The sequence below is a fragment of the Lampetra fluviatilis genome, chromosome 52 (assembly GCF_964198595.1).
Source record: "Lampetra fluviatilis chromosome 52, kcLamFluv1.1, whole genome shotgun sequence".
In the NCBI taxonomy this organism is placed as follows: domain Eukaryota; kingdom Metazoa; phylum Chordata; class Hyperoartia; order Petromyzontiformes; family Petromyzontidae; genus Lampetra; species Lampetra fluviatilis.
Window position 1 is genome coordinate 1,412,322 of NC_136326.1, and position 27,783 is coordinate 1,440,104.

At 57.4% G+C, this 27,783-nt stretch overlaps 1 protein-coding gene across 5 annotated transcripts in view; it reads right to left on the bottom strand.

Annotated features, from left to right (window-relative positions):
- LOC144949065 (zinc finger protein DPF3-like) overlaps positions 1 to 27,783 on the bottom strand; it is a 324,698-nt gene that overhangs the window by 253,542 nt on the left and 43,373 nt on the right. For all 5 annotated transcript variants that reach the window (XR_013640239.1, XM_078878878.1, XM_078878877.1 and 2 more), the window contains exons 2-5: positions 12,027 to 12,187; positions 11,563 to 11,670; positions 2,130 to 2,251; positions 82 to 177 (exon numbers count right to left, since the gene is read on the bottom strand). Coding sequence is in view for 4 of the 5 variants with exons in the window: in XM_078878878.1 (XP_078735004.1) it covers positions 82 to 177; positions 2,130 to 2,251; positions 11,563 to 11,670; positions 12,027 to 12,187 (487 nt within the window). In the remaining variant the exon portion in view is untranslated. The remainder of the gene's footprint in view (positions 1 to 81; positions 178 to 2,129; positions 2,252 to 11,562; positions 11,671 to 12,026; positions 12,188 to 27,783) is intronic.

Consider the following 27,783-nt stretch of genomic DNA (forward strand, 5'->3'; position numbering starts at 1 on the left):
CCCCGCGCCACGACCGCCCCCCTCCCACCCCCTCCCCCACGACGGTGGTGGTGCCGCCGGCGCCGCCCGCTGTGCCCGCACCTTGGTCTTGGTCTTGGCCTTGCGCTTGGGCTGCTCCTCCTCGGGCTCCTCCTTCTCGATCTCCTCCAGCAGGAAGTCCTCGGGGTCCAGCACCTTCTGCGGGAGAGCGCACGCGCACGCGTGGACGTCCGGGCCCGCGCCGGGCTAGGCAGGGCCGGGCCAGGCGTGGACGTCAGGGCCCGCGCCGGGCTGGGCCAGGCGTTGACGTCCGGGCTAGGCCGGGCTAGGCAGGGCCGGGCCGGCCCGGGCTAGGCCGGGCTAGGCAGGGCCGGGCCGGCCGGGGCGCGGACGTCGACGGGCAGACGTCCAAGCCGGGCCGGCGGCCCCAATGCCGCTTCGCCGCTGGCACAAGCGAGCCGTGCTCCGGGGGGCTGTGCCGAGCCGGGCCTGGCTCAGGAGGCACGCGGGGCCGCTACCCCACGTGGTGTACCCCCCCCCCCCCCCGTTGTACCTCTCGCTGGGTGTGTGTTTAACAGCGTGTGTGTCTGTGAGTGTGTCTGTGTGTCTGTGATTGTAGTAGGGGGCACAGGTGGTGCATCAGCCAGTCATCTCGGTCATCTCGGTCAGTCGACCCGTGGCACCTGCTGGGTCTGCCCCGTGACCTCCTGCCAGCGGGCGTTCGACACTTCACGTGGCCTCAAGGTGCACTTGGCCTGGCACAAGCGTCGTGGTGACGTCACCGCCACTTAGTGGCGGATGGCGGTTGTTGTTGTTGTTGTTGCTGTAGTTGTAGTTGGGTACCTATTGTTGAGTGGATGTGTGCGTGTTTAACAGCGTGTGTGTGTGTGTGCGTGTGTGTGTGTGCGTGTGTGTGTGTGTGCGTGTGTGTGTGCGTGTTTAACAGCGTGTGTGTGTGTGTGTGCGTGTGTGTGTGTGCGTGTGTGTGTGCGTGTTTAACAGCGTGTGTGTGTGTGTGTGTGCGTGTGTGTGTGTGTGTGCGTGTTTAACAGCGTGTGTGTGTGTGTGCGTGTGTGTGTGCGTGTTTAACAGCGTGTGTGTGTGTGTGTGTGCGTGTGTGTGTGTGTGTGCGTGTTTAACAGCGTGTGTGTGTGTGTGCGTGTGTGTGCGTGTGTGTGTGCGTGTGTGTGCGTGTGTGTGTGCGTGTGTGTGTGTGTGTGCGTGTTTAACAGCGTGTGTGTGTGTGCGTGTGCGTGTGTGTGCGTGTGTGTGTGTGTGCGTGTGTGTGCGTGTGTGCGTGTGCGTGTGCGTGTGTGTGTGTGCGTGTGTGCGTGTGTGTGTGTGCGTGTGTGTGTGTGCGCGTGTGTGTGTGTGCGTGTGTGCGTGTGCGTGTGTGCGTGTGCGTGTGTGTGTGTGCGTGTGTGTGTGTGCGTGTGTGCGTGTGTGCGTGTGCGTGCGTGTTTAACAGCGTGTGTGTGTGTGTGTGCGTGTTTAACAGCGTGTGTGTGTGTGTGTGCGTGTTTAACAGCGTGTGTGTGTGTGTGTGGGGTACCTGTTATGCATCTAGTTGGGTGGTTGTGTGTACAATGAGGAGCGGTGCTGTAGTGGTTAGCGCTACGCTGCGCTACGAACCCGGCCACCCGAGTTCGATTCCCGCTCACGGCCAACACCGCCAGTGACGATAATCTGAACCGGTCCCGGACCTGTGAGGTGTGTAAACATCGCCACTGGGAAGACAAAGGCGGCCGGGGTGGTTCTGGTCACCCACCCCCTCGTGTGCTGTTCCGGCCTTCATAGGTGCTACTCGAGCACTTGCCCCAACAGTCTGTTAAAGGCTATATGGAGGGACCTTTGTCTTTGTGTGTCTGTAGGTTCCTGTAGATACCTGTAGGTACCTGTAGATACCTGTGGGCAACCGTAGGTAAATGTGGGTACCTGTAGTCACCTGTCGGACCCTGTGGGTAGGTTACCCATAAGTCCCTGTGGGTAGGTGCCCGTATCTCCCTGCGGGTGCCAGGAGGTCCCCGTGGGAGCTGTGGGTAGGGTACCTATGAGCCCTGTAGGTCCCCGTGGGAGCTGTGGGTAGGGTACCTATGGGCCCTGTAGGTCCCCGTGGGTGCCTGTGGGTAACCGTGGGTCAGAGTAGCTACCTGGTAGTCACTGAGGCTGGGCTCATCGTCGCGGGACTTGTCACTGCCGTCCCCACGCAGCAAGGCCTCCAGGCTGGGCCCCTCGCCCGCCAGCAGCGCCTCCTTCTTCAGGGCCACGTCCACTGCACGGCGGGCACGGCGAGAGAAACGGGGGGGAGGGAGGAGAGGGGGGAGAGACGGGGAGAGATGGGAAGGAGATGGGAGAGACGGGGAGAGAGAGAGAGAGAGAGGGATAGACGGAGACTGATAAGGCTGCGTGGGCATCTAGCGATGCTTCGATTGGACGGTTAAAGTCGCTGCCCTGCGCACGCGGCGCATCGACCGACGCGCGTCTCGTCGCGCGTCACAAACCAGAGACTAAAATCGAAAGCAAACAATTTTTTTAATCGTTATCCTCGAATCGTGGCAATTCATTGAAACGCCGTGGGAGGGGGGGTGGGCGGGGGGGTGAGTCAGGCCAGGCGCACGCCCGAGCGCTCGACCGCTAACACCAAACGGTCGTTGACTTGAGATCGCACCAGCGTGGCGGCGATCGCCCACGATCTGCGTCGTCCGCATGGCGAGCGGGCGCCTGGAAAATGAAGCGCGGCGCCCGATCCGGGATGGTAACCGCCGGCCTCGGTGCGCTAACGTGCGGCGCACGCGACGGGAGGGGACGTCGCTGCGGACGTGCCAGGCAGATCGCCGCTTGACAGCCGGAGTCCGTCCCTGCTGCGGGAAACCGGGTGCCCGGCCACTCTCCAACAACAATTGTAAGCGTCGTGGGTTTACTCTCCAACACACAGCCGGTGTGCTGTACGAGTAACGAATTGGCACGTTTTGTCTACGTGGCAAGATCTACTAATTGGCACGTTTGAAATTTTGATTTAAAACTTTCGTGACTGCAGCAATTCGTATTCTTAGGTTATTTCGGTAAAGTCACATAGATAGAAGATAATACAATTCAAATAATACAAATTTCATTTGATTATTTTCTATCTACGCGACTTGGCATGTTTTGCTTACGTCACAAACTGTCGGTCAGTCGGCTCGGTCGGTCGGCGGGGAGACGTCACGGCGTGCTCCGTCGACTGTAGGAGGTGGCGGCGCACGACCCGCAGGGCGCCGTGGTGGCTAGGAGATGTGAACTACCTCGCCTGGAATGCAGGAGGTCGTGGGTTCGATCCTGACCCTGATGCCCTACCATGTGACCCGTACAGGGCCACCTAACATGTGACCCATATAGGGTCACCTACCATGTGACCCATATAGGGTCACCTACCATGTGACTCATATAGGGTCACCTACCATGTGACCCATACAGGGCCCCCTAACATGTGACCCATATATGGCCCCCTACCATGTGACCCATACAGGGCCCCCTACCATGTGACCCACATAGGGCCACCTAACATGTGACCCACATAGGGCCACCTACCATGTGACCCATACAGGGCCCCCTACCTGCCTCTCTCACATTCTCACCGCTGGCTCTTTCCTCCAACGCCTTCCTGCACCCCCCCCCCCGCCACCCGCCACCCTCCCCCGCAGCCTTTCTCAACCCTGAGCCCCTCCACGGCTCGCGTATTTATTCCCTCCGCCCCGTCACCTCCCAGCGGAGCGACTGCGTTTGTTTGACCCGGCGCTGGGCCCAAGGACGGGGGTTCCTGTTTGAGCACCGGGCCGAGCAACAATTCGTCGATTCGATGTATCGACACTCTCCCGCGTCGACGCTCGATCATCGACGCTCGATGACGATCATCGACGCTCGACGCTCGATGACGATCATCGAAGCTCGCTCCTGCAGCCGGGGTTAGGGGCCACAGCTGACGTCCACGGAGGGCTACGGCTCACGGGAGTGGCGGCGCCGCCAACCGCTGCGCCGCCGCTCCCCCCATCCACCGCCGCTCTATAAATCACGCAGCGGGTGAATGAAGAATTAAAGAGAGAATATATATATCCGCCGGAGCAATATCCGCCGGAAAAATATTACCCTATCTCGCACATAGTCTGTATTTATTTATAGCCCCTCACTACACAAAGACAAAGAGCCCCCGTGGAGCCTTTAACAGGCTGCTGGGGCAAGTGCCGTTAGCGAGCGGCATCTTCGAGGGGGAGGCGTGGAGAGCATCGCTTCCACGGCCGCCTTTGTCTCCCACGTTGACTACGCGCCGCGCTCGGCACCCGTTCGAGTCAACCTCGGGGGGAGGCCCACAACCGGCGCAGACAATCGTCGCCCCGCCGTTGGACCGCGAGCGGGAATCCAACTCGGCCCGCCGGGTGGTCTGTGGCGGCAGGGCAACGCGCTAACCACTGCGCCACCACCTCCCCCCCGGCCCTCACCCCCCCCCTGATAAAACGCAAATGAAGGACGCACACCATCACGCACACACACGCACACATAAGTTCACGCACACACACATACATACGCACGCACGCTGACGCACACACACACACGCACGCACACACATACGCACACACACACACACACATACGCACACACACACGCACACATACATACGCACACACACACACATACACACACATACACACACGCACACATACACACACGCACACACACACACCATCACGCACACACACGCACGCCGACGCACACACACACACGCACACATGCACACGCACACGCACTCACGTCAACGCTCGCTGCCGCTAATGCAACGTCAGGGGCCGTGATGGACCACGAGGGTCGGTTACAGCGCCGCCGGGGGCAGGCAGGGGGGGGGTAGGGGGGTGGGTGAGGTGGGGGGGGTGGGGGGAGTGGGGGGGAGTGGGGGGGTAGAGGTAGGGGAGGTAGAGGTAGGGGGGGAGTGGGAGGGTGGGGGGGAGTGGGAGGGTGGGGGGGAGTGGGGGGTGGGGGGGAGTGGGGTGGGGTAGGGGGATGGGTGAGGTAGGGAGGGGGTGGGGGGAGTGGGGGGTAGAGGTAGGGGAGGAGTGAGGGGGTGTGGGGGGGGCGGGTAGTGGGGGGGGTAGGGAGGATGGGGGGGGTCACTGCTAATTCCACGCTGCGCCGTTTGACACCGCGGCTGACCCGGGGCCTGCGGTCACCGCAGGAGCCACGAAGGACACCGAGATGGTGAACACACCGAGATGGTGAACACACCGAGATGGTGAACACATCGGGATGGTGGACACACCGAGATGGTGAACACACCGAGATGGTGGACACACCGAGATGGTGAACACACCGAGATGGTGGACACACCGAGATGGTGAACATACCGAGATGGTGGACACACCGAGATGGTGGACACACCGAGATGGTGAACACACCGAGATGGTGAACACACCGAGATGCTGAACACACCCGGGGGCAGCGCGACTTCGCCATTCACTACCAGCACCACCACCACGACCACCACCACAACCACCACCACCACCACCACGACCACCACCACGACCACGACCACCACCACGACCACCACCACCACCACGACCAGCACCACCACCACGACCACGACCACCACCACGACCACCACGACCACCACCACGACCACGACCACCACCACGACCACCATGACCACCACCACCACCACGACCACCACCACGACCACCATCACGACCACCACCACCACCACCATGACCAGCACCACCACCACCACCATGACCAACACCACCACCACGACCACCACGACCACCACCATCACGACCACCACCACCACCACCATGACCAGCACCACCACCACCACCATGACCAACACCACCACCACGACCACCACTACGACCACCACCATGACCATCACCACCACGACCACCACTACGACCACCACCACCACCACGACGACCACCACCACTACGACCACCACCACGACGACCACGACGACCACCACGACCACCACCACTACGACCACCACCACCACTACCAGCACGACGACCACCACGACCACCACCACCACTACGACCACCACCACGACGACCACCACCACCACCACGACCAGCACCACCACCACGACCACCACCACCACTACGACCACCACCACCACGACCACCACCACCACCACCACGACCACTACCACCACGACCAGCAGCAGCAGCTGCGACCACCGTCGTCATTGCCACCATCGTCATCACCACCGTCATCGTCATCATCGTCATCACCACCGTCATCGTCATCATCGTCATCACCACCGTCATCGTCATCATCGTCATCACCACCGTCATCGTCATCATCGTCATCACCACCGTCATCGTCATCATCGTCATCACCACCGTCATCGTCATCATCGTCATCACCACCGTCATCGTCATCATCGTCATCGTCGTAGTCATCAATCATCGTCGTGGCCATCATGATTGTCGTCGTCGTCATCAATGTGATTGTCATCATCGTCATCAACATTGTCATCGTCAGCGTTATTGTCAACTTCGTCGTCATCGTCATCATCATCGTCACCATCGTAATTGCCGTCGTCATCATCGTCGTTATCATCATTGTCGTTTTAGTCATCCTTGTCATTGTTATGATTTCATTGTCATCACCGTGATCATCATCATCGTGATTGTCGTCATTGTCATCGTCATCATCGTCATCATCGTCATCGTCATCATCGTCGTCATCATCGTCATCATCATCATCATCGTCATCATCATAGTTATCGTCGTCGTCCATGCTGGATATGTCCTCGCCTTAGAGCGATTAATATATAATAGGTAACTGCAAGCAGAAGAACTCCGTTTCCTGTGTCTCCACATACATAATTATACATTTTAAAATATATAAATATGATTTGAGACCATCAGTTTAGCGGCTTCCAAGACCAACATTCATTATCCGCTCAGTGGTGGCGTCTTGTGATGAAGCGAGATCGTCGTGACGGCTCTGGGAGGTTGGGTGGGCAATAATGAGAGGGAGAGTGGGTGGGAGAGCGGGCGGGAAAGTGGGTGGGAGAGCGGGTGGGAGAGCGGGTGGGAAAGTGGGTGGGAGAGTTGGTGGGAGAGCGGGTGGGAGAGTGGGTGGGAGCGTGACTTAGAGAGCGGGTGGGAGAGTGGGTGGGAGAGCTGATGAGAGAGCGGGTGGGAGAATGGGCGGGAGAGCGGGTGGGAGATCTGGTGGGAGAGAGGGTGGGAGAGTGGGCGGGAAAGCGGGTGGGAGATCTGGTGGGAGAGAGGGTGGGAGAGAGGGTGGGAGAGCGGGTGGGAGATCTGGTGGGAGAGAGGGTGGGAGAGTGGGCGGGAGAGCGGGTGGGAGAGAGGGTGGGAGAGTGGGCGGGAGAGCGGGTGGGAGAGCGACTTAGAGAGCCGGCGGGAGGGCGAGAGATGGAAAATAAATAAATAAAAGTGGCGGATTATTAAAAAAGAAAGATGCTCTGGCTGATAATTTGCACCCACGTGCCGTTTTCGTCGAAATGAGAAATAACGCTCGAAGCAGCAGCAGCAGGTGCACTCCATAACGAGGGGGGGGAGGAGGAGGGGGGGGAGGAGGAGGAGGAGGAGGGGGGGAGGAGGAGGGGGGGGAGGAGGAGGGGGGGGGAGGAGGAGGGGGAGGAGGGGGGGGAGGAGGGGGAGGAGGGGGAGGAGGGGGAGGAGGGGGGGGGAGGAGGGGGAGGAGGGGGGGGAGGAGGAGGTGTCGATAGCGACGCAAAGTGGGCGACGGGGGCCGTCAATCAGCGCCCACCGCCACTGCCGGCGCTGATAGCATCCCAATAGTCAGAGGACACACGGGGTTATTATATAGGGTGGGTCAATAGGGTTTATAGGGTTATTATATAGGGTGGGTCAATAGGGTTTATAGGGTTATTATATAGGGTGGTCAATATGACACACCGGGTTATTTAAGTGATTTTAACACCGTTGGGCCACCTTGCATAATAACCCAATGTCTCACATTGGCCCATCCTGTATAATAGTTTTTTCTATTGTTCATTCTTTGAGTTCATATTTAATCTGTTATCATGATGAACATTTATTTTTTAGTTTTTCCGATGACATTCGCCAACGCTCGACCAACGGCCGTGAACGGATTGAGACGAAACATAATTGGTGGGACGTGCAAAGACTACTACAGTTGTAATCTTTGTAAAGAAAAAAGAGGGTTCTGAATTAACATCAGAAGAAAAAAAAATGAATATAACTCAATGCAATCTCGACGTTTCGGAGGCAACACAAGCTCCCGTCATCAGGTGGAACAGCCTCCGAAGCGTCGTGATTTAATTTAGTTATTTTAATTCTATTATTTTAATTATTATTTTTCTTTTTGATCTACGTCACTTCACCGAAAGAACCAAAGAGTATGGAATCCTTGCAGTCACGAAAACTTCAAATCTAGAATCAGAAGAAAATTCACGCGTGTGAGTGCATCCACGTGAACGGAAGTCAGTTTGGACATTTGTACAAAAAATATATACATCTTCATGAAATAACCCATCTGGAAGTACGTGACCGCATATATTTTCGCATTAACGTAATCCGTTGTAAGTTACATCGTCACAATAAACCCGCCTCTCATCTTCACCACGCGGTGATGATGTGACCTTTACTCTCTTGAAGACCGGAAGTCAGAGGACTTCGCCACACAGATGGAAGATCGCCTGGTGAAGTCGGTCGCAATCGAAATTGTAAATGTCGTGGGTTTACCCTCCAACACACCGGTGTGCCGAACTAGGAACGAATTGTCCACGTTTTGTTAACGTGACAAACCTCACTAATTGGCCGTGTCGGGTGGCGGCGGGTTTAACGACGCATTGATATTCACGCGATCCAACCCAACAAAAACCTTCATTACGGGGGAAACAACCCTTCACGTGCTTTGTTCAAATAAATACAACAACCCAATGTGTCCGGACTTTTGGGCCACCGCGTACATAAATAAAAGGCAATTTCCCGGCGAGTGGTGCCGCTCCTTTAATCACACACGGGGGACAGGACGAGAATAGCGCCGCGCGGGGTGGCGAGTCATCCACCCGGAGATTGAAACGACGCCGGAGGCCCGCGAGTCGAAGGCCCCGCTCGTGGCCGCGACGTCTCCCCACGGAGGGCCTCGCTTCGTGGGGAGGGCCTCCAGACGCGGCCGCTTTAGCGCTCGGAACAACAAACACCTCATCTTCTTGGTTCTTTCAGTAAAGTCACGTGACTTTACCGAAAGAACCAAGAAGATTAATCCCTGCAGTCACGAAAGCTTTAAATCGAAACACAAACACCTCGCCGAGGACTCCGGTCATCCTGTTATCCAGGAGTGCGTGGGTTCGATCCCGACCCAGGTCGCTGATGAGCGAATGCATTGTGAGGTCGCAATCATTGCACGCAAAGTGATTGCCACATGTACAACATTCTCTGGCACATGTCGTGACGGGTACTGCGAGATCCGACCGTGTCCGTCCAGTGCTCTCCGAGCTGCGTTGGCTTCCGGTTGCCGAACGGATCGATTGTGAGGTCTCGTTCAAGGAGCATGAACCATCATCGCGCCAACTCCACTCATCCTCGCAGCGGCAGCGGCTTTCGGTTAGCCGTCGAACAAAGTCGGTGGTCGCCGCATCGCGCGGCGCTTTCAGATGCGCTGCTTCTGCGGCCGTCTGGAACGCTCTTCCTTCCGATATTAGGAAGCCACTGGTAATGACGCACTTTTAAACCACCATCATCCAGATTGACAAACGCATTTCTGTCAAACTGATTTTTTGCCTTTAGTTTGTTGTCGTTCCCCCCGCACCTCCGATTAGCGCGGTTGGCTACGTGAATCCTTTACCCGACGCGGGAAGCAATGGGGCTCCCCCCGTAGCGCACGTCCGCTCGTCTCCCCACTGCGAGCTCGATGCCCCCCCCCCCCCCACCGGTCCTCCCCCTGCCCCCCCCCCCCCGATCTCCGCTGTGACCGTGAGGACTCCCCGGGTGGACCCACGCCGGCCATCGCCTCCTCTCGTCGTCGTCGTCACGGCCGCCGCCGCCGCCACAGACGGTACCGGTGCTAGCGGACGTGGGCCTCGCTTCAAACAGGGCAAAGGTCCCCCCCCCCCGCCCCCCCCAGCACCCGACCGCCGCCCCCAACCCCACCTCTCCAGGGCCCCCCCCTTCAGCGTCCCTGCACAAGTCTCGACACGTCGCATCGGCCAATTAATTCAATTCCCTGCCGCCTCTGCCTGCGTGCCGATTGGAAAAAAGCGGCTCCCTCTGCGGAGCGAAGCCGCGCCGCGCAATCGCCGCCGTTTCCCGCTTCGTCTTTATTATTATTATGCAGGTCATGTGACGAACGGCAAAAAACTTCTACCGGGTCTGTCGGAGGTCGGCGACCCGGGGAAATACCTCCGCCGCCGCCCGGCACACCCCGTGCAGTACAACACCGCCACGTGGCCACGGCCACCGCCGGGCTCGTGCCACATTGCCCACTTGTACCGCGCGGAGAGATCTGGCCGTGCCTCACACGAGTAACCTCCTCCCTCCTCCCGTTCAGTGGCGGTTCTCTCAGATCGAGGCGACAGTCCCACGGACTCCGCTCCCCGCGGACTCCGCTCCCCGCCCGCCCGTCTCGAGACTCCCAAACGCCAACCACCATCCCGCCTCGCTGCCTTCATGCATTATTCACGGTCCCAAGGCCTGACGAACGCCGTCACCATTCGCGCCGCGCGGCGGGGGCGGAATGGTGTCGCCGTGCCTTTGGGAAGCCACGGCTCTAGAAGGACCAACGGAGGCCCGGAACGAGCCCAAGTCGTCCGTTCGGACTGCCGCCGCGTCGGGCCTGCACAAGGAGGCGCACGTGAAACGCAGGCCGCTTGACGGGGCGGGCAGTGGTCGTTTGTCGTTGCGTACGCTCACGACGCGACGTCTCGCGTGAGGTGCTCGGCGGGTTACTCCCTTGCAAAGAAGCGGCCGATGGCCGAACGCTGCCCAGCCGCGCCGCCAGACAGAAGCGGAGATTCAAGCTCGATTTCTGTTCAACCCGAGAGACGACCCAAGTGACCAGGATTCAAAGCCTCGTTCGCCAGAGTCACCCGGGGCATTCGGCCGCCGGTGCACGGGGAGAGGGGCGATCATCGCCGCTCGGTGTCTTCGTGAAATCTCAATCGTGTAATCCCAGCAGGTGGTGGGTTCGATCCCGACCCTGACAACGCCTGCTGCTACTGTATATTTGGAGTTTGCGTGTCTCTCTCTCTCTCTGCGGTCGCGTGGATTTTTCTCTGGGCCCTCCGTTTTTTTTGCTTCTCCACATTTAGAATCGACGTCGCGCGTCTCGAGTATTTGGCTGCTGCTATGAATTTCCACGCGGCGATGACGACGATGATGATGATGATAACCCCATTCGTTTGCGATAGCCAGGGTCGCCTCTGACAAAAATCTACGTAGCTCGGCGGGGCCTTACCTGCTTCAAACACTCAACAGTTGCAGTAACTCGCGAGAGAGCAGCAGCAACGCGGCTTGAGGGGCAGCGCAAAGCGGCGTCGCGTCAGCTGCACCACGTGGTCCGCGCTGCCCCCCACCCCCCCCCACCCCCCCACCCCCACCGACGTACCGGGCTTGATGTCGGGCAGCCGGAGTCGCAGGTCATCCAGCGGCAGCAGGCGCCGCTTCTTGCGCCAACAGCGGGACGGGTACGTGTAGAGCTGCCCCGGAGACAGGCCTGGGGGAGACACGCACGCACACGTCACATACACACGTCACACACACACACGTCACACACACACACGTCACACACGCGTCACACACACGTCACACACACGTCACACACACACGTCACACACACGTCACATACACACACGTCACACACACACGTCACACACGCGTCACACACACACGCGTCACACTCACACACGTCACACACACACACACGTCACACACGCACGTCACACACACACACGTCACACACACGTCACATACACACGTCTCACACACACACACACACACGCGTCACACACACACGCGTCACACACACACACGTCACACACACACGCGTCACACACACACACACGCCCTCACCGGGCCGGCGGTGCCGCTTCTCCATCCAGATGTAGCAGTTGTTCTGCGCGACGCCCGTCTGCGAGTCGAGGAAGGGGAGGCGCACGCTCCGCTCGGCGCACAGCCGCGCGTTGTAGCTGCGGCAGTGCTCGATGGCCTCCCGGTAGAACTGGTCACCGAGCCTGCGACGACCACGCCGACGAGAACGACAAACGACCACAGACGGCGTCAACGCCGCGAGATCTCAACCACCTCGCCCGGCACACCGCACGTGGCGGTGTGGCGACGTGGCCACCGCAGGCCTCGTCGTGCCACCTTCCCCGCTCGTACCGACGTGCGAGCGCCGTGGTACAACGCCAGATCCTCCCTCCTCGTGGGTTCGATGCCGACCCTGACGATGCCTGCTGCTGCCGCTGTATATTTGTAGTTTGCGGTGTCTCTCTAATTTCTCTCACTTGGAACAGCAATCGTGCTGTGACGGTTCCACCTGAAGACGGAAGCTTGTGTTGCCTCCGAAACGTCGTGATTTTTATTTTATTTTTTATTTTACTTTTACTAATTTTAATTTTTTACCTACGTGACTTTACCGAAAAAACCTAAGAATATCTCTCCCCCCCCCCCCCATGGTGGTGTGGATTTTATTCTCCGGGTCCTCTGATTTAGAATCAACGTGGTTTCAGGATGATGCTGTGATGGGATCAAGCGTTGAGGGTAGGTGACTGCCGCCTCTTTCAAGAGGTCTGGTCAGGATGGAAGATTAGACCAAGTGGCCCCCTGGTGGCTAGGGGATGTTAACTGCCTCGCCTGGTACGCAGGAGGTCGTGGGTTCGTTCCCAACTGGCTCAAAAACTTAGTAAACTAAACTTGGTAAACTAAACTTGGTAAACTAAACTTGGTAAATTTCGATTTAAAGCTTTAGTGACTGCAGGGATTCATCTTCTTGGTTCTTTCGGTAAAGTCACGTAGAAGGGAAATAATACAATAATAAAAATAAAACATAATATTATATACATTATATTATTTTATTATGTTTTATTTTATTACTTTATTATTTCCCTTCTACGTGACTTTACCGAAAGAACCCAGAAGATAAACTTAGTAAACTAAACATGGTAAACTAAACTTGGTAAACTAAACGTGGTGAACTAAGCTCGACTGTTGGGGCGAGCGCTGTTAGCGAGTAGCAGCAGCGCCGGCACGGCAGGGCTGTGCCCGGCCGCCGCCGTCTCCCCAGCGGCGATGCTGCTCACCACACGCCGCGCCAGGTACTCATTTAATGCCGAGTCAACCTAGGGGAAGACCAAAATAAATATTTTGCCACTCCTATTGGCCGTGAGCGGAAGCCGAACTCGGGTCGCCGGGCAAGCAGCTCCGGCTCGCGCTGTCGAGGAATCGCCGAAAACTCAAACACCACCCCCCCAGACAGCCCCCCCCACACCGCCCCCCCCCCCACACATCCATCACCACCACAACCATCACCACCACCACGTTGCCCCAACGTTTACTCAATTATTGCTGAACCCCCCCTCCCCACACCGCCCCCCCCCCACTGCAGCCTGTGAACGCTTTTTGCGAAAAAATAAACCGACCGCGGCTCTCCGCCGTGAATCTCGGTACAATCATTTTTGTTAGTTTGCTTCCACGCGCGTCCACACCACCACCATCACCATCATCAATTATAATTCTTGTGAATCACAACACGGCAGCGCCGCAGCGGGTCTCTCCGTCTCGTTGCAACGCTCCGCGATTCCGGCCGGGGCGGTCGTCACGACGACTCGCGTCGAGGACGGCGGCACAGGAACGTGGACAAGCGGTCCCCCCCCCCGCAACCACCGCGTGGGTGCGCGACGCTCGCGAAGCCGGCAACGTCGCTCGTTCCCCCGACACTGCGCCTGGCCCAACATCCCTCCGACGTCCAAATGCAACCCTGCCTCGCACACCACCACCACCACCTCTCCGTCCCGTCATTAATTACGTTTAATTGGCACTGTCCGGGTTAATTGCGAGTCGTCTCCTACTGCTGGAGGTGTCGGGGAAGAGGAAAGCGATACGGCAATTTGAATGAGAATAATAATAGTAGTAGTCGCAGTAATAATGAGAAGTCAAATGCGAAAAGTAAGCGTAGGTTTTTACCCTTTCTGGCAATAAAACAGGATGTGTTGCGATATCCGAACACCTTTTGGCAAGGAATGAAGTCTGCGTTAGCCACACACAACCCGCTCACCCGCCGTGTCGCCTAACAAGACGTAATCGGAGCTCAAATAACAAGAGCCGTAACCGGCATCGTCAATGGCAGCTTGTTGTTGTTGTTATTTAAACGATAATGTTTAAAATAAAATATTTTATTTGTCGCGGAGGGCGACGAGGACGTCCGGCGCAGGCACGGGCCGGTGGCCTGGCGCTGGGTTCCAGCCGGGCACCACTCCAGGGAGAGCCTCGCTTGATGGCGGCGCCACGGTGGCTAGGAGATGTTGACTACCTCGCCCGGTACGCAGGAGGTCGTGGGTTTGAGGTGGTGAGATGCTAACTACCTCGCCTGGTATGCAGGAGGTCCTGGGTTCAAGGTGGTGATAATCGGTGTTGCATATCTTCCTGTCTGGGGGCTTTCTGTCTCTCCGTGGTCGCGTGGATTTTTCTCCGGGTCCTCCGGTTTGTCCCTGCACGTTTATAAACGCGCCTTTGGAGTATTTGCCCGCTATAAATTTCCACGCGAAGATAAGCCACTTCGTTGGGCCATCATTTGTGATAGCCAGATCGCTTCCGAAAAAGAGCTCGACAGCTTAGTTGGGGCCTTACCTCGTAAAATAAAAACGTAATGTTTATAGTTTTAGTTTAATCGTTGACGCTTCTCCGACCAGAGGTTGAAGCGGGTCCGGAGGGGGAGGGGGGGGTGGGGGGGGGTGACGCTCGCTGGCCGCGCGTTTCCCAATTTGCACCGTGCGGAATATTCCGGACAATGGTTTACCGTGGCGGAGAGAGCGAGCGAGCGACGTTCTCTATCGCCAGATACTCTGCAGAGAGAGAGTGAAGAAGGAGAGAGAGGAAGAGGGACGATGGTGGTGGTGGCGCAGCCAGGAAATGTTTGCCAGTGGGGCGAGAAATATTCAGAATAACTCCGCCAGGGTCACGGGTGACAGGGGGGGGGGGGTTCGGCCATCATTCTTCATCGTTTCTCTTGGCGGCGCTCGGGAGACGTTTCCTGCGCATTCTGACTCGGTCTTTTTGTTGTTTGTTTAAAAGCGCGCAGGGCTGCAGGCCTGCAGGCCACGTGGGCCCCCGCGGTGGGGGCCTTGCGGGGTCCCTCGAGCGGACGATTTAGCAGGAGCTGTGTTTCCACACCGCGCTCGCTCGCGCCAGCGGCGGCTTCCACGTTCCGACGGCAGCCCCGGCAGCGGTTGGGTACGGGTAGGCCGTGAGTCACTGGTGAGTAACTGTCACTCATTTCCCAACGTCTTGTCTCTTCTCACAATTCAAGTTCCTAGAATCAACCCACCCGCGCCTGCAACGTGGCTTCATCCCAGAGGTCGCAGTCGGGTACGCGTACCCTACCCGATACCCGGCCGGGTACGGGTATCCGGGTATCGGGTAGGGTACGGGTACCCGTTTGCGACCCTGGTGCGGCCGGGTACGGGTAATGAATCAAAACCCGTTTGCGACCTCTGGCGAGAATCGATACGATTTAACCTCGATTCACGATCCGCACAGACCGCATGCGGGCAACGACACGCGCTCCCCTTTCGGGCAACGACACGCCTGCTCGCTTCCACACACACGGGCAGAATCTCTGATCGGCGATTTCGCCGGCGTGTCCGATTTTATCGCTCTCGACGACAGCGGCACCGCCGCGCAGCGTCCGCTCGCTCTCTCATACAGACAGAGCGAGCGGACGACTCAGAGGGGACGACTCAGAGAGAGGACGACTCAGAGAGAGAGGATGACTCAGACGAGGAGCAGGGAAGAAAGCCACGCGATGAACCAGCACCAAGCTCTGCAGTCCTCTATATATAAAGCTATCGGCCCAATTAATGAAGTGTTTACGTGGTGCGGTTTGTTGATGGTGGAGCCTTTCGGCCTCTGCTCAGCAACTGCGGTACAGACCCCCCAGGAAGATCGCGACGCCGTATCGTAGCGTGGCCGGGGGTGGAACTGACCGGGGGGTGAATCGCTTGCCGAGGACCCCACCTCGACCGGTCGTCGCAGGTGCCGGTGGTCCTTCCCTTCTTTCGCGCACCGTTGCCGTCGGCTCGAGGCGCAGTAACCGGCAAGGCCGGGTTACCGCGACTCGCCACGCCACGAGGCGTCTGGCAGCAAGAAAACGTCACCGAGCTGCAGCGCGCGACGGGGGACCGCAAGATCCGACCGTGTCCGTCCGGTGCTCGCCCGAGCTGCGCTGGCTTCCGCTTGCCGAACGAACGAGTTGTTGGGAGGTCGCGCTCGCCGCACGCGAAGCGCCTGCCACGGATGAGCCGCGATGCCGCCTTGCTGGTCTCAGACCAACACCACGCCGACTGCGGTCGTAGTCACAGCGGCTTTTGGCCGGCCATCGAACAAAGGTGGCCACCGCATCGCGCGGCGCTTTCAGATGTGCTTCCTCCGCGGCCGTCTGGAACGCTCTTCAGCCCCCATCATCATCATCATCACAGTGCTGCTGTGAAACCCCCAAAGGTATCAATTGCTATGGCAGCCCTCACACACTGGTGACGTCTCATCGGCGAAAGCGGCTCCGCTCTGAAAATGAGTCTATTTGCGTCTCGAGGTGTTTTAAATGTATCTCTACGGGTCTCTGTGTATCTCTACGGCTCTCTGCGGGCTTTGCTGTATGGCCCACAGTTTGGGCTGCATCGCCAAAAGCGGCACCACAGTAGCACCTCGCCTCTGGCTCCAGCTGTGTCACCCTAACTGCACCACAGTAGCACCTCGCCTCTGGCTCCAGCTGTGTCACCCTAACTGCACCACAGTAGCACCTCGCCTCTGGCTCCAGCTGTGTCACCCTAACTGCACCACAGTAGCACCTCGCCTCTGGCTCCAGCTGTGTCACCCTAACTGCACCACAGTAGCACCTCGCCTCTGGCTCCAGCTGTGTCACCCTAACCACAGTGGGACCTCGCCTCTGGCTCCAGCTGTGTCACCTTAACTGCACCACAGTAGCACCTCGCCTCTGGCTCCAGCTGTGTCACCCTAACTGCACCACAGTAGCACCTCGCCTCTGGCTCCAGCTGTGTCACCCTAACTGCACCACAGTGCCACCTCGCCTCTGGCTCCAGCTGTGTCACCCTAACTGCACCACAGTAGCACCTCGCCTCTGGCTCCAGCTGTGTCACCCTAACCACAGTGGGACCTCGCCTCTGGCTCCAGCTGTGTCACCTTAACTGCACCACAGTAGCACCTCGCCTCTGGCTCCAGCTGTGTCACCCTAACTGCACCACAGTAGCACCTCGCCTCTGGCTCCAGCTGTGTCACCCTAACTGCACGACAGTGGCACCTCGCCTCTGGCTCCAGCTGTGTCACTTGAACTGCACCACAGTAGCACCTCGCCTCTGGCTCCAGCTGTGTCACCCTAACTACAGTGGCACCTCGCCTCTGGCTCCAGCTGTGTCACCCTAACTGCACCACAGTGGCACCTCGCCTCTGGCTCCAGCTGTGTCACCCTAACTGCACCACAGTGGCACCTCGCCTCTGGCTCCAGCTGTGTCACCCTAACTGCACGACAGTAGCACCTCGCCTCTGGCTCCAGCTGTGTCACCCTAACTGCACGACAGTGGCACATCGCCTCTGGCTCCAGCTGTGTCACCCTAACTGCACGACAGTGGCACCTCGCCTCTGGCTCCAGCTGTGTCACCCTAACTACAGTGGCACCTCGCCTCTGGCTCCAGCTGTGTCACCCTAACTACAGTGGCACCTCGCCTCTGGCTCCAGCTGTGTCACCCTAACTACAGTGGCACCTCGCCTCTGGCTCCAGCTGTGTCACCCTAACTGCACGACAGTGGCACCTCGCCTCTGGCTCCAGCTGTGTCACTTGAACTGCACCACAGTAGCACCTCGCCTCTGGCTCCAGCTGTGTCACCCTAACTACAGTGGCACCTCGCCTCTGGCTCCAGCTGTGTCACCCTAACTACAGTGGCACCTCGCCTCTGGCTCCAGCTGTGTCACCCTAACTACAGTGGCACCTCGCCACTGGCTCCAGCTGTGTCACCCTAACTACAGTGGCACCTCGCCTCTGGCTCCAGCTGTGTCACCCTAACTACAGTGGCACCTCGCCTCTGGCTCCAGCTGTGTCACCCTAACTACAGTGGCACCTCGCCTCTGGCTCCAGCTGTGTCACCCTAACTACAGTGGCACCTCGCCTCTGGCTCCAGCTGTGTCACCCTAACTACAGTGGCACCTCGCCTCTGGCTCCAGCTGTGTCACCCTAACTACAGTGGCACCTCGCCTCTGGCTCCAGCTGTGTCACCCTAACTACAGTGGCACCTCGCCTCTGGCTCCAGCTGTGTCACCCTAACTACAGTGGCACCTCGCCTCTGGCTCCAGCTGTGTCACCCTAACCACAGTGGCACCTCGCCTCTGGCTCCAGCTGTGTCACCCTAACTACAGTGGCACCTCGCCTCTGGCTCCAGCTGTGTCACCCTAACCACAGTAGCACCTCGCCTCTGGCTCCAGCTGTGTCACCCTAACCACAGTGGCACCTCGCCTCTGGCTCCAGCTGTGTCACCCTAACCACAGTGGCACCTCGCCTCTGGCTCCAGCTGTGTCACCCTAACCACAGTAGCACCTCGCCTCTGGCTCCAGCTGTGTCACCCTAACCACAGTAGCACCTCGCCTCTGGCTCCAGCTGTGTCACCCTAACCACAGTAGCACCTCGCCTCTGGCTCCAGCTGTGTCACCCTAACCACAGTAGCACCTCGCCTCTGGCTCCAGCTGTGTCACCCTAACCACAGTAGCACCTCGCCTCTGGCTCCAGCTGTGTCACCCTAACCACAGTAGCACCTCGCCTCTGGCTCCAGCTGTGTCACCCTAACCACAGTAGCACCTCGCCTCTGGCTCCAGCTGTGTCACCCTAACCACAGTAGCACCTCGCCTCTGGCTCCAGCTGTGTCACCCTAACCACAGTAGCACCTCGCCTCTGGCTCCAGCTGTGTCACCCTAACCACAGTAGCACCTCGCCTCTGGCTCCAGCTGTGTCACCCTAACCACAGTAGCACCTCGCCTCTGGCTCCAGCTGTGTCACCCTAACCACAGTAGCACCTCGCCTCTGGCTCCAGCTGTGTCACCCTAACCACAGTAGCACCTCGCCTCTGGCTCCAGCTGTGTCACCCTAACCACAGTAGCACCTCGCCTCTGGCTCCAGCTGTGTCACCCTAACCACAGTAGCACCTCGCCTCTGGCTCCAGCTGTGTCACCCTAACCACAGTAGCACCTCGCCTCTGGCTCCAGCTGTGTCACCCTAACCACAGTAGCACCTCGCCTCTGGCTCCAGCTGTGTCACCCTAACCACAGTAGCACCTCGCCTCTGGCTCCAGCTGTGTCACCCTAACCACAGTAGCACCTCGCCTCTGGCTCCAGCTGTGTCACCCTAACCACAGTAGCACCTCGCCTCTGGCTCCAGCTGTGTCACCCTAACCACAGTAGCACCTCGCCTCTGGCTCCAGCTGTGTCACCCTAACCACAGTAGCACCTCGCCTCTGGCTCCAGCTGTGTCACCCTAACCACAGTAGCACCTCGCCTCTGGCTCCAGCTGTGTCACCCTAACCACAGTAGCACCTCGCCTTTGGCTCCAGCTGTGTCACCCTAACCACAGTAGCACCTCGCCTCTGGCTCCAGCTGTGTCACCCTAACCACAGTAGCACCTCGCCTCTGGCTCCAGCTGTGTCACCCTAACCACAGTAGCACCTCGCCTCTGGCTCCAGCTGTGTCACCCTAACCACAGTAGCACCTCGCCTCTGGCTCCAGCTGTGTCACCCTAACCACAGTAGCACCTCGCCTCTGGCTCCAGCTGTGTCACCCTAACCACAGTAGCACCTCGCCTCTGGCTCCAGCTGTGTCACCCTAACCACAGTAGCACCTCGCCTCTGGCTCCAGCTGTGTCACCCTAACCACAGTAGCACCTCGCCTCTGGCTCCAGCTGTGTCACCCTAACCACAGTAGCACCTCGCCTCTGGCTCCAGCTGTGTCACCCTAACCACAGTAGCACCTCGCCTCTGGCTCCAGCTGTGTCACCCTAACCACAGTAGCACCTCGCCTCTGGCTCCAGCTGTGTCACCCTAACCACAGTAGCACCTCGCCTCTGGCTCCAGCTGTGTCACCCTAACCACAGTAGCACCTCGCCTCTGGCTCCAGCTGTGTCACCCTAACCACAGTAGCACCTCGCCTCTGGCTCCAGCTGTGTCACCCTAACTACAGTGGCACCTCGCCTCTGGCTCCAGCTGTGTCACCCTAACTACAGTGGCACCTCGCCTCTGGCTCCAGCTGTGTCACCCTAACTACAGTGGCACCTCGCCTCTGGCTCCAGCTGTGTCACCTGAACTGCAACTAAAATCGGTCGCACAGGGCGAAATGGACGGTCGCTAATTCGAATCCCAGATAGGATCTCTCAGGAGATGCCCTGCTGAATTCTGATGAGCCCCCTCCCCTCCCACCGCCCCCACCAATCCCCCCCCCCCCCACACACCCCACACTTTCTTCCCCAGCAGCTGATTTAAGTGAATATCGCAAGAAGCCACAGCTCACCGTCTGGTGGTGGCCGGGAGGTGGTCGGTGCTGCTTATCGATGCGACGAGGAAGTGGCGTTCGGATTGGTGGGAGACACGGCGGCGAGGCTTTCAATGACAGTGTTCATCTTCTTGGTTCTTTCGGTAAAGTCATCACGTAGAAGGGAAATAATAAAATAATAAAAATAAAACATAATATTATATACATTATATTATTTTATTATGTTTTATTTTATTACTTTATTATTTCCCTTCTACGTGACTTTACCGAAAGAACCCAGAAGATAAACTTAGTAAACTAAACATAATAAAATAATTCTCACGACGTTTCGGCCACAACGCAAGCAGCCGTCCTCAGGTGAAGAACAGGTCTGTCGGAAAGACAGCGTTTCAGACGCTGTCTTTCCGCGTTTCAGACGCTGTCTCCCCGACAGACCTGGTCTTCACCTGAGGACGGCTGCTTGCGTTGTGGCCGAAACGTCGTGAGAATGATTTTATTATGTTTTATTTTTATTATTTTATTATTTCCCTTCAACGTGACTTTACCGAAAGAACCAAGAAGATGAATCCCTGCAGTCACGAAAGCTTTAAATCGAAAAATGACAGTGTTGTTGACAAAGTCGATGTTGTCCATAACGACAGTGTGGTTTTCTCCGTGACGCCCTCCCATACCGAGACCCACTGACTCACATGGAGACCCTTAGACCAACACAGAGATCTACAGATTCACACTGAGACCCATACACTCACATAGAAACCCCTAGACTCAACATGGAGATCTATTGATTCACATACTAAACCACACTCACATAGAGACCCATAGATCCCACGCAGAGATCTATATGAAGGAGGCATCAGCGCAGGGCATGGGTTTGATTCCGACCGTGATGCCTGCTGCTGTATATTTGGAGTTAGCGGTGTGTCTCTCTCTCTCCCCGTGGTCGTGTGGATTTTTCTCCGGCTCCTCCAGTTTTTCCCTCCACATTTAGAATCAGCATTACGGGTATAAATGTCCACACCATGATGATGATGATGATAAGCCACTTCGTTGAGCTATCAGTGGAGGGGGCTTTACCTGGCAAAATTTAAAACAGTTTCATAAGTTTACAGTTTCGTAAGTTTACCTCTGGCTCCGTCTTCCGTTTATTATATCGGGGACACATTGTGGGTGCCTTCCAGAGGTCGCAACCGGGTACCCGATACCCGTACCCGGCCGGTTATCGGGTACGGGTACCCGTTTGCGACCCTGGTCCGGCCGGGTACGGGTAGGCCGTGAGTCACTGGTGAGTAACCGTTTGTCACTCATTTCCCAACGTCTTGTCTCTTCTCACAATTCAAGTTCCTAGAATCAACCCACCCGCGCCTGCAACATGGCTTCATCCCAGAGGTCGCAATCAGGTACCCGATACCCGTACCCTACCCTTACCCGGCCGGGTACGGGTAGGGTACGGGTACGGCCGGGTACGGGTACGGGTACCCGTTTGCGACCCTGGTGCGGCCGGGTACGGGTACGGGTAAGGAATCAAAACCCGTTTGCGACCTCTGGTGCCTTCCCAGGAGACCCATGGTGGTGCCCCACAGATTAAGTGATCGCACAAACAATCTGTTGGCGTTGCCCTCTGGTCTGACACTGGTGGTGAGACAAGGCCAGCCATAAGACTGCTGTTGCTGGTGTAGACACAATCAGTTTCAAACGCAATGCTCGAATATGATCAGTCATGTTTGTTTTTTTATATTCTTAGGTTTTTTCGGTAAAGTCTCATAGGTAAAAAATTAAAATTAATAAAAGTAAAATAAAATAAAAATCACGACGTTTCGGAGGCAACACAAGCCTCCGTCTTCAGGTGGAACCGTCACAGTTTGCATGTTCGCCACAAGTACGTGTGGTTAGTGCAGTACTTGATGCCTCGCGGAAGGTTTCATCTATTGCGGTGTTGGAACATCGTAACACCTCCTTGTTTATTGGCAGGAAGGGGTAAAAACCCGTTGTTATTTTCCCGTACGCAACAAAAATCCGATGCCGCACACAGGATTATTTTTGCTGCCGCTGCTGCTGTTGTTGTTGTTGGGCGCCCATCGCAACGTTCCCCGGCGCTCGGTTCAACGTCCGACGGCAACAACAACAACGTTCAACACGTAGGAAGCTTTCCCGAGCAATATCATCCATAGTAGAGGGTTGTTTTTTTTGTGTTGGATTAGATCGCGTAAATATCTAAATGTGTCGTTAAACTCGCCACCACCCGACACAGCCAACTAGTAAGGGTTGTCACGTTGAACGTGTCGGGTGGTGGCGGGTTTAACGACACATTTATATATTTACGCGATCTAACCCAACACAAAAAAACCTCTTATATGAACAACGTTGCTGATATTTGACTCGCGAAAAATTCGTTCGGTGGGGGAGGGTGGGAGGGGAGGTGGGGGGAGGGGAGGTGGGGGGAGGTAGGGGGAGGGGAGGTGGGGGGAGGTGGGGGAGGGGAGGTGGGGGGAGGTGGGGGGAAGGGAGGTGGGGGGAGGGGAGGTGGGGGGAGGTCGAGGGAGGTGGGGGGAGGTGGGGGGAGGGGAGGTGGGGGAGGGGAGGTGGGGGGAGGTGGAAGGAGGGGAGGTGGGGGAGGGGAGGTGGGGGGAGGTGGGGGGAGGGGAGGTAGGGGGAGGGGATGGGGAGGTGGGGGGAGGGGAGGTGGGGGGGTCAAACAATTCCAAAAATGTGGATTTTTTTCCAGATTTTTTTTCAGAATGTGTTCCCAGTTATAAAGCAGAGGCTTGACAATTTGCCAGATTTCAGATTTTCCAGCCCGGATCTGTAAAAAAAAATCGGCAATTGCCCGAGTGGGCTCCGCTGCCTTACCTGGTGCGGTGTGGAGTACAGATCAGCACTGGGGAGACAAAGGCGGCCGGGAATGGTGCTGGCCACCCACTCCCCCCTTCATATGTCGTGCCGGCCTTAATAAGTGCTCGCCAACAGCACTTGTCCCACAAGTCTGTTGAGGCTATATGGGGAGGAGGATATTTGCTGCGCTACACTGTACAGGAGAAACGCATCTCTTTCCCTATTCTCCCTGCCATGGCCAATATTTAAAACGTGCAATCATTTCATATTTGAAGCTTTATTCAATCAGCCTTATTATTATTATATTGAGTTCTCCGCATGCCCCGGATGAGGAGCTGGCTTTTTGTGATTAGAGAGAAAAAAGGAAATCATGATTCATGAAGGAGCCAGCACCGCCACCGCAGCCACCACCACCGCCGCCACCACCACCACCACCACCAAACACCACCACCGCCACTACCGCCACCGCCGCCACCACCACCGCTGCCACCACCATCACCGCCGCCACCACCGCCGCCACCACCACCACAGCCACCACCGCCACCACCACCGCCACCACCACGACCACAGCCGCCGCCACCAAACACCACCACCACCGCCACCACCACCACCACCGCCACCACCGCCGCCACCACCGCCGCCACCACCACCACCGCAGCCACCGCAGCCACCACCGCCACCGCCACCACCACCACAGCCGCCGCCACCAAACACCACCACCGCCACCACCACCACCACCACCACGAAACACCACCACAGCCGCCACCACCGCCGCTGTCACCACTACCACCACCACTACCGCCACTACCACCGCCACCACCACCGCCACCACCGCAGCCACCACCACCGCCACCACTACCGCAACAGCAGCAAATGAAATCCCCCCCCCTCCTTGTTGCAAGCACCACGACCGGCATATTTATGATACGGCAGGAAAAGGGAAAAAGAAATACGGAAGGGTTTTAAAATTAGGGCGAAGAGTAGGAGGGGGGAGGAGGGTGGAAAAGAGAAGAAAATAAAAATAATTTTATTTTGTGTAATCGGAGTGAAGGCTGCACCGCCGTGCAGGGTGCCGTCGGCTCGCAGCGTTTTTTCGCCGTCGAGAATATTTCTGTAATTGAAATGCATCGCACGGTCGCTTTCGATTCGTTTCATGGAAATGGGAAAATACAAAAATACAGTACCGGGGCCGCCGCTGCCTTGCAGCGGTCGCCCGTGCTGTCGCTGTACGGCGACGCGACGCTGACAACGCCCGGGCCAGGCCCACCGCCTGGGCCATTATCGGTGGCCCAACGCCTGGACCAAGCCCAATGGCCGGGGAAGGCCCACCACCATCATCGGTGGCCCAACGTCTGGACCAGGCCCAACGCCTGGGCCAGGCCCACTGCCTGGGCCAGGCCCAACGCCTGGGCCAGGCCCAACGCCTGGGCCAGGCCCACTGCCTGGGCCAGGCCCAACGCCTGGGCCAGGCCCAACGCCTGGGCCAGGCCCAACGCCTGGGCCAGGCCCAACGCCTGGGCCAGGCCCAACGCCTGGGCCATTATCGGTGGCCCAACGCCCAGCCAGGCCCAATGGCCAGGGAAGGCCCACCACCTGGGCCATTATCGGTGGCCCAACGTCCAGGCCAGGCCCAACGTCCGGGCCAGGCCCAACGCCCGGGGCAGCCCCAACGACCGGGGGAGCCACAACGCCCGGGCCATCATCAGTGGCCCAACGAAATTGCTCGTCTTGAAATCGCGCAGAATTCGGTGCCTGCTATGTCCGCGTCCGAGCGAGCGGTTGCGCAGCAAGGGTGTGTCTGGGCGTGGCCAACGTGTCTGACCACGCCCTCTACCGGCAAGCCCCGCCCCTCTGTTGGTGAGCTGTTGGTTCGCTTATCATCATGTGGACATTGATAGCAGCAAAACAATCTAAAAGCGTGTTTATAAAGAACACGCTAACTCCAAAACACATTCCTGCAAAGGGAGCTGGTAGGAACGTTGGGTTGCTCGGTCAATGGCCAGGGTCAACGGCGGCGTGGTGTATTCCGCAAATATGCCCGACTGTGAGGGCGGGCACAAGCCGGCGTGAGTAGGTTAAACGTTGAGTTTTATAAGGGCACCACGGGGTGACCAGCCCCTCCCCACCTTCCCCTCCCTACCCAGCCCCACCCTCCCCACCCTCCCCTCCCCACACAGCCCCTCCCTCCCCACCCAGCCCCTCCCTGCACGACGGACGGACACAACAATCCCGTGGGCTGGTGGAACCAGTGGGTTCGCAGTATAAACAGGCGTTATGGTTTGAGACCGAACCTACAACCTTCTGCATACCATGGATGATGATGATGAGAGGGACAGAGCGAGCCTTGAAGGACATTACGTAACGACACGGTGGTGATGATGACGACGACGACGACGAAATGATGGAGAGGTAGGCACTGTAAGAGCGGTCCATGAAGGATATGACTGTCATAGGGGGCAGACTTAAATCCACGCGGCGACGACGACAATGAGGCGACTCTAATAGCGGACCTTGAACGTCATGCCGAATCTCGGTGGTGATAGTTATGATGTGTGTCTATGTTGTGTGTCTCTCTCTGTGTGTCTGTGTTGTGTGTCTCTCTCTCTGCTTGTGTGTCTGTCTGTGTGTGTATGTTGTGTCTCTGTGTGTCTCTCTCTGTGTCTCTGTGTTGTCTCTCTCTCTGCTTGTGTGTCTCTCTTTGTGTGTCTATGTTGTGTGTCTCTCTCTGTGTGTCTCTGTGTCTATGTTGTGTGTCTCTCTCTGTTTGTGTGTCTCTCTCTGTGTGTCTATGTTGTCTCTCTCTGCTTGTGTGTCTGTCTGTGTGTGTATGTTGTGTCTCTGTGTGTCTATGTTGTGTGTCTCTCTGCTTGTGCCTGTCTGTGTCTATGTTGTGTGTCTCTCTCTGTGTGTCTCTGTGTGCCTCTCTCTGTGTGTCTGTGTTGTCTCTCTCTGCTTGTGTGTCTCTCTGTGTCTCCGTGTCTGTGTTTTGTCTCTCTCTCAAATGTAGTTATACCTGATGACGGTTGCTTGTGTTGCAATCGAAACGTCGTGCTCGATTATTGAATTTATTTTCTCTCTACGTGACTTTACCGAAAGAACCAAAGAGAGAGAGATTGTTATCATGACGACGACGACGACGATGATGATGACGATGCTGTAAGAGCGGACCTTGAACGTCATGCTGAATCTTGGTGGTGATTGTTATGACGACGATGATGACGATGATGATGACGACGACGATGATGACGATGACGACGATGATGACGATGATGACGACGCTGTAAGAGCGGTCCTTGAAGGCCGGGCGTCGACTTCGCTCGCCGACTAAGCGACACGGGGCGCGGCGGCGCAGGAATTCTTCGGCACTGGGCGCGGTGACCTCTTGACCTCAGCCGTCACCCTGTCGCTGAGGCGTGCGGGCAGCCGTACGCCCAACGAGGCACCGACGCACCCACCCACCCCTCGGGCGACTCGCGCGACGCTGACGCTGACGACGACGGCGGCGGCGGGCGACCTGGGCTCGTGTTGCGTTCACACATTTCTTTGCGACCACGATGGCGGCGGTGGCACAACACTCACGGCGCTGTCGGCGCAGCCCACGGCGGAGAGGGGGCAGGCTGCCCGGGGGGGGGGGGGGGGGCAAGAGGGCAGCAGCGTCGGATTCTGAGCGGAGGGGCGCAATGTGAGTGGCGGCCACAGTAGCAGCAGCAGCAGGGCCCCGAGACACCCGTGGGGTTGTTATGATTTTTTGTTTTGAGTTGGGTACAACAACAACAACTAAATATAAACAGATTACCAAAATCAAACGAAGCCCAACGTCGTCGCAGGAGCCACGGAGTGCGTCGTCACCCCGAGCGTGCCACGCGTGGCCGAAAATCCACGCGCAGTCGTAGCGAAACATCAACACGCGCGTTCATAAGCACGCGTTCGTATGAATGCGTTCGTTCGTAAGCACGCGTTCGTTCGTACGCACGCGTTCGTACGCACGCGTTCATACGAACGCGTTCAATTTCGATTTAAAGCTTTCATGACTGCAGGGATTCATCTTCTTGGTTCTTTCGGTAAAGTCACGTAGAAGGGAAATAATAAAATAATAAAATAAAACATAATAAAATAATTCTCACGAGACGCTGTCTCCCCGACAGACCTGTTCTTCACCTGAGGACGGCTGCTTGCGTTGTGGCCGAAACGTCGTGAGAATTATTTTATTATGTTTTATTTTCATTATTTTATTATTTCCCTT